Raw genomic sequence first — 10,530 nt, forward strand, 5'->3', positions numbered from 1 at the left:
TTAATTAAAGGAGCAATCTGGGATTCCAACAGCAACAAAGTGTTTTCCCCAAAAAAGCAGACACATCAGATGAGGGATTAGGCTGGAGAAATGTAACCACTCTCACAATTCATAGACTGAGCTATGGATCACAGGGACTGACCTTCCAAACATCAGCAGGATCATTTAAACTATGGATCACAGGGACTGACCTTCCAAACATCAGCATGATCATTTAAACTATGGATCACAGGGACGGACCTTCCAAACATCAGCATGATCATTTAAACTATGGATCACAGGGACGGACCTTCCAAACATCAGCATGATCATTTAAACTATGGATCACAGGGACGGACCTTCCAAACATCAGCATGATCATTTAAACTATGGATCACAGGGACGGACCTTCCAAACATCAGCATGATCATTTAAACTATGGACAGGCCCAAATGTAAATGTTTCAGAAAGAAAAAGACATGAGACATATGTATGCATAACCATGGTAGCAATTGAAAGGGAACAATTTGTAGATTGTTGGGAAATTCTCAGAACAAAGTTCTAAGGAAACAACCAACCTTATTTTTGTATATGAATGTTATCACATATTATGCAAATATTCATCTATTGTAAAAAAGATGACTTTAAACATACATGGTAATCGAGCATCTGACCAAATTATGTGAGACTTTAGTTCTGGGTTCAATTGATATTATGCCCACATAAATGGGGAAAGAAATGAGGAATGTGATATTGATTTCTCATTAGACAATTTGCATTATCCAATAGATTTTCGGCAGATATACACTTCCATAACAATTAGCGTTCCCCTACTGTCCTCAAGTGGGAAAATTTTGGTAATACACCTTCTAAACACAGTAATAGACCTTCTAAACACAGTAATACACCTTCTAAACACAGTAATACACCTTCTAAACACAGTAATAGACCTTCTAAACACAGTAATACACTGTAGAGAGGAAGAGGCAAAGCGAGAGGTTTCACTCTCTCCAAAATCTGTCCAAAATGTGTTTCTATGGGTTCATTTTGGACCTAAACTTTCCCGCCTTTTGGACAACGACTCGCATTGTTATGACGGAGACATGAGCATCTCGTTATTATATATAGCTATCTAGCTATATAGCTAACTCCAACCTTGCGGGTATATCCTGGATACATTGACTCCCTGTTAAATTTGCCAAACTACCAAGAAGTCTTAGTTTTCACCCCATCCAGCAGATGGCGGTAATACACCATTGTTTTATATATTCCGCCCTTAAAGAAGAAGAAGAACGCATCCGGAAGTTTACATCCTTGGTTTTTAACCTTGCGTGTTCTTACTCAGTCAAACAACTGTCGATAAAGACTTTTAGCCACAACGTTTGAAGGTGAGTTTGTGATATGTTGAACTAATTATGAGCGCGCCTAAAGCATGACTTCCATTGACAATCGTCGGTGATAGAGCAAATGGTGTAATAACGGGTACCGAGGGCCAATAACGTAGCTATCTACTGTTAGCGTTAGCTACGGAACTTGTTTTCTTACTAGCAGGCTGGACACATGACATTTTTAACAACGCTTTTTTTCTGATAAAAACTAGTTCATTGCATCCGCCGTGGAGCCCAGTTTAATAATATTACCATATTTCCTAACTACTTGCTGTCAATTTGAAGTAATCACGAAAAAACAGGCCTTATTGTAGGGACATTTTCACCCCGCCAGCTCCTATTAGTTCTATTGAGCACCGTGGCACCAACCTGCCTTCCGAACGTTCTATTCCTAGCTTATTGTTCCACGTAACAATGCCTGCTTCGCTATCGTTGGCAATGATACATGCTCATGTTGTTTATAGTTCAAATGTAAACAACAACAAAAATACTCATGGAAATCTGAGGTCGGCAGGTTGGAGCGTTGGACTAGTAACCAAAAGGATCGAATCCCCGAGCTGACAAGGTACAAATCTGTCGTTCTGCCCCTGAACAAGGCAGTTAACCCACTGTTCCTCGGTAGGCCATCATTGTAAATAAGAATTTGTTCTTAACTGACTTGCCTAGTTAAATAAAATACATGTAATTATGTAAGTCTGGGCAGTGAGCTTGTTTGTCATCGATCACTAGACCAGAAATATTCCTACGTTTTCATTTTTCCCTACTTTCTCATTACGCAGACATAAGCACAGTTGACACCATCGAGGTGCGGATATTTACTTTCTACACAAGTTGTCATTTCCCCCAGTTTCATCTGAGGAACAGATTGTAGTGGTAAAATAAAAAGGATACAGTTTTTTTTGCCATTTAGGCAAAATTTAATTCTAAGCATCACTCCAGTCAAAACAGGCTCTGCGAACATTCGATTCCATTAATTTGCTATGGGCTCACGCTGGTGGTCTAGCTTAGCCAACGTTCTTTTGCTGTTTTTCAGCCTTGGGTGAATTTTGACTCATTCTATTGTCCAGCCTATTACTAGCTGAGAGGCGAAACATATACAGTACAACCATCTTTTTTAGTAGCTATTTAGCTAACTCAAGTTGAGGCTACCTGGTAGAACCCATGCAGTCTGATTTCACCTCAGAGAAAATACCAGATATATACGGAACGAAAACAATTGGCTAGGTGTCTCTGGTTAGTTAGCAAGCCAACTCTACCTGTGATGAGAAACGTGGAAGCTAGTTACCTAGCTAGCTCGCTATCTGTGACCTTAGAAAATCAGTGTTTGGAACGTAACTTGACTTAGCAGAGTGAAAATCACCCTCCACTGTATCTGCTGCTTTTTACTAAACCATCTACAGATCCACCTACCTACTAGCCTACCATGGCTGAACCCAAGTCTATGGAGTCCCCAGGTTCTGGCTGTGGTGTTCCACCACAGAGAAGCTCACAGTGGTGTCCAGAGATGGTGTCAGTGAAGCTGGAGGACTGCAGTCAACCACTGGAAGTCAATGTGATTGTGATAGGGGAAGAGAGAGCAGTCAAAGAGGAGGAGATGGATGTTAAAGAGGACCATAAGGAGATAGAGATTAAACAGGAGGTGGAGGAGAAGAGAGCGGTCAAAGAGGATGAGATGGATGCTAAAGAGGACCATAAGGAGATAGAGATTAAACAGGAGGTGGAGGAGAAGAGAGCGGTCAAAGAGGAAGAGATGGAGATTGAAAAGGAAAACAAGGATACAGAAGTCAAAGAAGAGCTGGAGGAGAATGCAGTCATCAAGGAGATGGAGGAGAGAGGTGTGAAAGAGGATGAGGAGACAGAAGTCAAAAAGGAGACAGGACTAGAAGAAGAGGAGGAGAGAGAAGTCAAAGAAGAAGAGGAGAACAGGGACGTGTCTGATCCAGACCTAGTGGAAGAGGAGGCAGCATTAGATAGTATCACTGACCCAGGTAAGTTCAGGTGTGGAGTACAGAGAGAGGTTTGTGCCTTGGCGGCCACAGGGGATTCTAAAACTCTTATTGTGTGTCTGCTTGCATCAACAAGACTAATAAATCCCCTCCAATGTTCTGTTCATGATTCTAACCCGTTATCTGTCCATATTTCCACAGGAGAGAAAAAGGCCTTAACCCCATATCTGTTCATATTCCCACAGGAGAGATCTCCAACCCAGGTTCAGACAGTGAGCCCAGTTCCACAGCATCAGGAAAGCATCAACAACACGAACAGAGGAACTCAAGACAGAAACATCACCACTGCATGGACTGCTTCACTAGTTTCTATGATCCAGAGGAGTTGAGAAGGCACACTTGTAGGCCCCAACCCTGCTCAGATTGCAGAGGCAGTTCCGTGTGTCCAACTCACCTCATACCACGCAAAAAGACTATCAAAAGAAAGAAGACTTACCCCTGTGGTCAATGTGGGAAGAGTTTTCAGGCACCAAGCAAACTAAAGAAACACCAGATAACTCACACAGGAGAGAAGCCTTTCCACTGCTCTGTATGTGGGAAGAGTTTTCCTCTTTCACAGACCTTAAATAGACACCAGCTGATCCACACAGGAGAGAAGCCTATCCACTGCTCCCAATGTGGGAAGGGCTTTAAGCGACCTGATTCCCTGAAAAATCATCTTAGAATACACACGGGAGAAAAGCCTTTCCACTGCTCTCACTGTGGGAAAAGTTTCAGTCATTCAAACTACTTAAAGACACACCAGCGAACTCACACAGGAGAGAAGCCTTACCACTGCTCCCAGTGTGGGAAGCGTTTCAATCAGTCTTCAGATCTAAAGATACACCAGCGAACTCACACAGGAGAGAAGCCTCACAAATGTTTTCAGTGTGGAAAGAGTTTTAGTCATTCAAGCTACTTAAAGACACACCAGCGAACTCACACAGGAGAGAAGCCTTACCACTGCCTTCAGTGTGGGAAGAGTTTCAATCAGTCTTCAGATCTAAAGACACACCAGCGAACTCACACAGGAGAGAAGCCTTATCACTGCTCCCAGTGTGAAAAGAGTTTCAGTCAGTTTTCAAGTCTGAAGACACACCAGCTAACTCACACAGAAAATAGGTCACACCACTGCTCCCATTGTGGAAAGGTTTTCAGTCTGTTGCACCACCTAAATAGACACCAGCAAACTCACAAAGGAGAAAAGACTCACCAATGCTCTCAATGTAGGGAAACGTTTCAGTCAGTCATCAAATCTGAAGACACACCAGTTAAAGTATCACAGCCCTGACACCGCACAGAGTTCTCTTGCTTTAGAAGAAAGTCAACACTTAAAAGTGTATATATTTGCCTGGATTTTCAGCCTATTCGGGTGGGATAGAGTATTTGCCCCGGAGCATGACATCACAATCTGATCTGACCAATCATCTTTTATTTGCATATGTATCCTCATATATTGAAGAGGTTTGTGGGGTAGGCTCTAGTGCAGGGTTCCCCAACTGGCTGCCCACGGGTGGTTTTGATTGGACCCCCAAGTTTTCTGGTCAAAAAAATATAATAATGTATCATTTTTTATTGTAGGAGATTAGACTTTAAAACACCAGCCAATCAGCTCCAAGTGATTTGAATTTTGAAAATCTGTTCCCACGCTTAAGATACATTTGTATATGATCACATATATATGTGTAAGCAAGGTTTGAAATTAGGTTTTAATAAAATGTTATCGGTTTGGGCTTCCTGTATTCAATTTGTTCTGGCCCCATGACCATCCTCGGAGAAAAAAATATCTGAATCTTGATGATGATCCATCCCTGTTCTAGAGTCTATAGGCGATCCTATCCACCAATCAGGGCTGTGTATGTAAATATATTTCCATTTGTGTCAACACGCCCCCACAATCAGACTGAGCATTCCAACAGCTAAAGGAGGCTCAGAGAAATAAATGATAAACAATATAGTTGGAGTTATTTTCATGAAATAAACACAGTGATTTATTAGACATAGTGATGATTTACAAATAAAAAGTCAACATTTATAATGTAGGTAATATATTCCATTTAGCAGCCGCTTTTATCCAAAGCGACTTACAGCCATGCGTATGGGGGGTCCAGGGACTCCAACCCACTACCCTGGCGTTATAAGCACAGTGCTCTACCAACTGAGCTGCAAAGGACCACCTCACCTGTTATTCTACAGTAGAGCAGGGGTTCTTGTATTAGCTATCACCTCACCTGTTATTCTACAGTAGAGCAGGGAGTCTTGTATTAGCCACCACATCACCTGTTATTCTACAGTAGAGCAGGGAATCTTGTATTAGCCATCACCTCATCTGTTATTCTACAGTAGAGCAGGGAGTCTTGTCTCTGGTCATCTGGATCACTGCTCAGCATTTACACAATCGATTGTTCTACCACTTCAACCCTGGTAACATGTTATAAACCTTCAGTATCCTGTAATAAAGCCTGGATGTCTGGTAATAAATGATGGTTATTATGGTGGAGGTGAAGGATCAATTTCATTTAGATTATTGTGTAGGGTGACATTTGAACCTGGGTATCATGTTATAAATGTAGCTATATTATGTACTAAAAATAATGGTGATCAAAGTAGAGGATTGAAAGTGTTGCGTTGGAGTTGTGTTTTAGTATTGTATATTGATTATAAAGCTGTCATGATGATAACGGTGTATTGTAAACATGGTTGTCACTATTTCAGGACTGAACAAAAAAACAACAGCTTCTTATGTTAGCAGCACTGCAGCAAACAAAACAGCCACACAGCTACACTAACGAGTCTAACTCCCTCTGCGAGCTTGCTTTATCAGTGACTGGCCTGGCCTTTTCATACAGTTTAGCTCTTTCATTCTCTAGTGTTCTGGTAGTGGCAGTAGTCCTTAGGGGAACAATGTATCAAGAATATAATGAATTATTTCATGCTTTATACACAGTGTACAAAGCATTAGGAGCATCTGCTCTTTCTGTGACAAAGAGGACTAGGTGAATCCAGGTGAAAGCTATGATCCCTTGTTGATGTCACCTGTTAAATCCACTTCGATCAGTGTAGATGAAGGGTAAGAGACAGGTTAAAGAAGGATTTTTAAGCCTTGAGACAATTGAGACATGGATTGATTGTGTGTGTACCATTCAGAGGGTGAATGCCTTTCAACGGGGTATGGTAGTAGGTGCCAGGATTGCAGGGGTGTTCGTTCATGCTCAACAGTTTCCTGTGTGTATCAAGAATGGCCAACCACCCAAAGGACATCCAGCCAACTTGACACAACTGTGGGATGCATTACATGGGCCAGAATCATTGTAGAACGCATTCAACGAATCGAGGCTGTTCTGAGGGCAAAATGGGGGTGCAACTCAATATTAGGTAGGTGTTCCTAATGTTTGGAGCACTCAGTGTACATTTTATTTACTGGAAAAACATTGAATTGCTAAATACATAGCTAGCTCACTGATGGCAGCACAAATAGAGTCGCCTATAGGAGACCTGCCAAGAGGAAGGAGGTTAAGTGTTACATGCCTTTTAAATGCATGACTGAACACCTTGAAATGCATTGGTTGTACTAAATACTCACAGTCAGTGGTGGAAAAAGTACCAAATTGTCATACTTGAGTAAAAGTATAGATACCCTTAATAGAAAGTTACTCAAGCAAAATGGAAAGCCACCGAGTAAAATACTACTTGAGTAAAAGTCTAAAAGTATTTGTTTTTTAAATATACTTAAGTATCAAAAGTAAAAGTATAAATCATTTCAAATGTCTTATATTAAGCAAAGCAGACACCATTTTCCTGTTTTATACATGTAGAGCAAGCCAGGGGCACACTCCAACACTCAGACATTATTTACAGCAAGCCAGGGGCACACTCCAACACTCAGACATTATTTACAGCTAGCCAGGGGCACACTCCAACACTCAGACATTATTTACAGCTAGCCAGGGGCACACTCCAACACTCAGACATTATTTACAGCAAGCCAGGGGCACACTCCAACACTCAGACATTATTTACAGCAAGCCAGGGGCACACTCCAACACTCAGACATTATTTACAGCTAGCCAGGGGCACACTCCAACACTCAGACATTATTTACAGCAAGCCAGGGGCCCACTCCAGCACTCAGACATTATTTACAGCTAGCCAGGGGCACACTCCAACACTCAGACATTATTTACAGCTAGCCAGGGGCACACTCCAACACTCAGACATTATTTACAGCTAGCCAGGGGCACACTCCAACACTCAGACATTATTTACAGCTAGCCAGGGGCACACTCCAACACTCAGACATTATTTACAGCTAGCCAGGGGCACACTCCAACACTCAGACATTATTTACAGCTAGCCAGGGGCACACTCCAACACTCAGACATTATTTACAGCTAGCCAGGGGCACACTCCAACACTCAGACATTATTTACAGCTAGCCAGAGGCACACTCCAACACTCAGACATTATTTACAGCTAGCCAGAGGCACACTCCAACACTCAGACATTATTTACAGCTAGCCAGGGGCCCACTCCAACACCCAGACATTATTTACAGCTAGCCAGGGGCACACTCCAACACTCAGACATTATTTACAGCTAGCCAGAGGCACACTCCAACACTCAGACATTATTTACAGCTAGCCAGGGGCACACTCCAACACTCAGACATTATTTACAGCTAGCCAGGGGCACACTCCAACACTCAGACATTATTTACAGCTAGCCAGAGGCACACTCCAACACTCAGACATTATTTACAGCTAGCCAGGGGCCCACTCCAACACTCAGACATTATTTACAGCTAGCCAGGGGCACACTCCAACACTCAGACATTATTTACAGCTAGCCAGGGGCACACTCCAACACTCAGACATTATTTACAGTTAGCCAGGGGCACACTCCAACACTCAGACATTATTTACAGATAGCCAGGGGCACACTCCAACACTCAGACATTATTTACAGATAGCCAGGGGCACACTCCAACACTCAGACATTATTTACAGTTAGCCAGGGGCACACTCCAACACTCAGACATGATTTACAGATAGCCAGGGGCACACTCCAACACTCAGACATTATTTACAGTTAGCCAGGGGCACACTCCAACACTCAGACATGATTTACAGCTAGCCAGGGGCACACTCCCACACTCAGACATTATTTACAGCTAGCCAGGGGCACACTCCAACACTCAGACATTATTTACAGCTAGCCAGGGGCACACTCCAACACTCAGACATTATTTACAAAAGATACTTTTAGTGAGTCCGCCTGAACATAGGCAGTAGGGATAACCAGGGATGTTCTCTTGATAAGTGGGTGATCTGGTTACTGATTAAATCATTAATTAAGTGTATCTTTCCTTGTAGAATGTTAACAGCTGTCAACATATACCTGTATGGTTGTGAATATCGCTCGCTAGGAACTAAAATGCAGTTATTCTAGCTTTTTATACAAGCTACCTGACAGCAGATTTGAGGAAAATATAGTTGAACATTTTATCCTTTAAAAAAATGTATTTCTGTTAAGAAAACATGTATTTCATTATACCCCAAAATATTTGTTCTGCATTAAAATGGCCTAGAGGAGTGTCCTAGTTTAACAGTAACAGGCTGTCCCAGTTTGACAGTAACAGGGTGTCTCAGTTTGACAGTAACAGGGTGTCCCAGTTTAACAGTAACAGGGTGTCCCAGTTTGACAGTAACAGGGTGTCCCAGTTTAACAGTAACAGGGTGTCCCAGTTTAACAGTAACAGGGTGTCCCAGTTTGACAGTAACAGGGTGTCCCAGTTTGACAGTAACAGGGTGTCCCAGTTTGACAGTAACAGGGTGTCCCAGTTTGACAGTAACAGGGTGTCCCAGTTTGACAGTAACAGGGTGTCCCAGTTTGACAGTAACAGGGTGTCCCAGTTTAACAGTAACAGGGTGTCCCAGTTTGATAGTAACAGGGTGTCCCAGTTTAACAGTAACAGGGTGTCCCAGTTTGACAGTAACAGGGTGTCCCAGTTTGACAGTAACAGGGTGTCCCAGTTTGACAGTAACAGGGTGTCCCAGTTTGACAGTAACAGGGTGTCCCAGTTTGACAGTAACAGGGTGTCCCAGTTTGACAGTAACAGGGTGTCCCAGTTTGACAGTAACAGGGTGTCCCAGTTTGACAGTAACAGGGTGTCCCAGTTTGACAGTAGGTGATTGGCATACTGGGACACATATCAAAATGTACATTTTCTCAAAAGGTGAGATTAGTAAGAAATCAATTTACAGTCATTTTGTTTACAATTACATCCCATTACAAAATATGTTGTAATGAGACACTGAATATCTTTTCTTCGTTTTTTTTAATATAACCTTTACATTATTTACCTCAGAACACTGTCATTTTACTTACCAGTACGACTCTAGAGACGTGTCATTAGACGGGAGGCCACGCCCACAACGATGACATCATACCAATTGAACCCATTTTTTAAATCATCACATACTTCCACACTAACACACAGGCATTGATTGGTGGTTATGATTTTGTATACATTTAAATATATCCATTACAAAGCTTAAGTGTCCCACTTTGCCAGCTGTCCCTCTTAACCAATACTCACCCTACATTTGGTCTCCAGTCTGTAGGCTACCGTAAAACCACCTCTGCTACTACTCTTTCGACCGTAGACTACAGAATTTATACTGAATTAATTTGATGGAGCGTTGGTGGAGCGCTGAAGGACAGCGTCTCTCCAACAGCACCCTAGAGAGGTCGTGCTGGGCATGGACAACCTAAATATTTTGCGCCAAAAGTGGGAACTGGTTATTATGGGGCGGCATCAACGCTCACCTAAATAGCCCTCATGCCACTGTGTGAGAGAAGTTATCATTGTTTTTTGGGCACGGAAAATGCTGCCCTCATAAAACTACCGCTCTAGGCGGTTGCCTCTAAGCCCCAGCCTGCCGTGGGGCTTAGTCATATAATTGCATATAGAATCCCTTTTCATTCAATAGCATCTCTGTGAGTCATAAAGAATTTGTCATTTGACTTTATAAATCTATTGCCTTTTATTGTGGCATAAACACAACCAGTCATGTTGTTTTCATCTGGTTGTAAAACAATCACTTCAAATGCCTGCTTTACTAGGCTACCCACACACGTTCACCCACTAGCAACATATTTCCAGCATTTGAACACCA

At 42.3% G+C, this 10,530-nt stretch overlaps 1 protein-coding gene across 1 annotated transcript; it reads left to right on the forward strand.

Annotated features, from left to right (window-relative positions):
• The first annotated feature begins 1,231 nt into the window (after positions 1-1,231).
• LOC110485372 (zinc finger protein 436) lies at positions 1,232-5,305 on the forward strand. The gene is made up of 3 exons (XM_036973005.1): positions 1,232-1,367; positions 2,768-3,355; positions 3,559-5,305. Exons 2-3 carry the CDS (start codon positions 2,791-2,793, stop codon positions 4,641-4,643), a joined length of 1,650 nt encoding a protein of 549 aa, XP_036828900.1. The 5' UTR covers positions 1,232-1,367; positions 2,768-2,790; the 3' UTR covers positions 4,644-5,305.
• The last annotated feature ends 5,225 nt before the right edge of the window (positions 5,306-10,530 follow it).

Source organism: Oncorhynchus mykiss, unplaced genomic scaffold, assembly GCF_013265735.2.
Source record: "Oncorhynchus mykiss isolate Arlee unplaced genomic scaffold, USDA_OmykA_1.1 un_scaffold_216, whole genome shotgun sequence".
Classification (NCBI taxonomy): domain Eukaryota; kingdom Metazoa; phylum Chordata; class Actinopteri; order Salmoniformes; family Salmonidae; genus Oncorhynchus; species Oncorhynchus mykiss.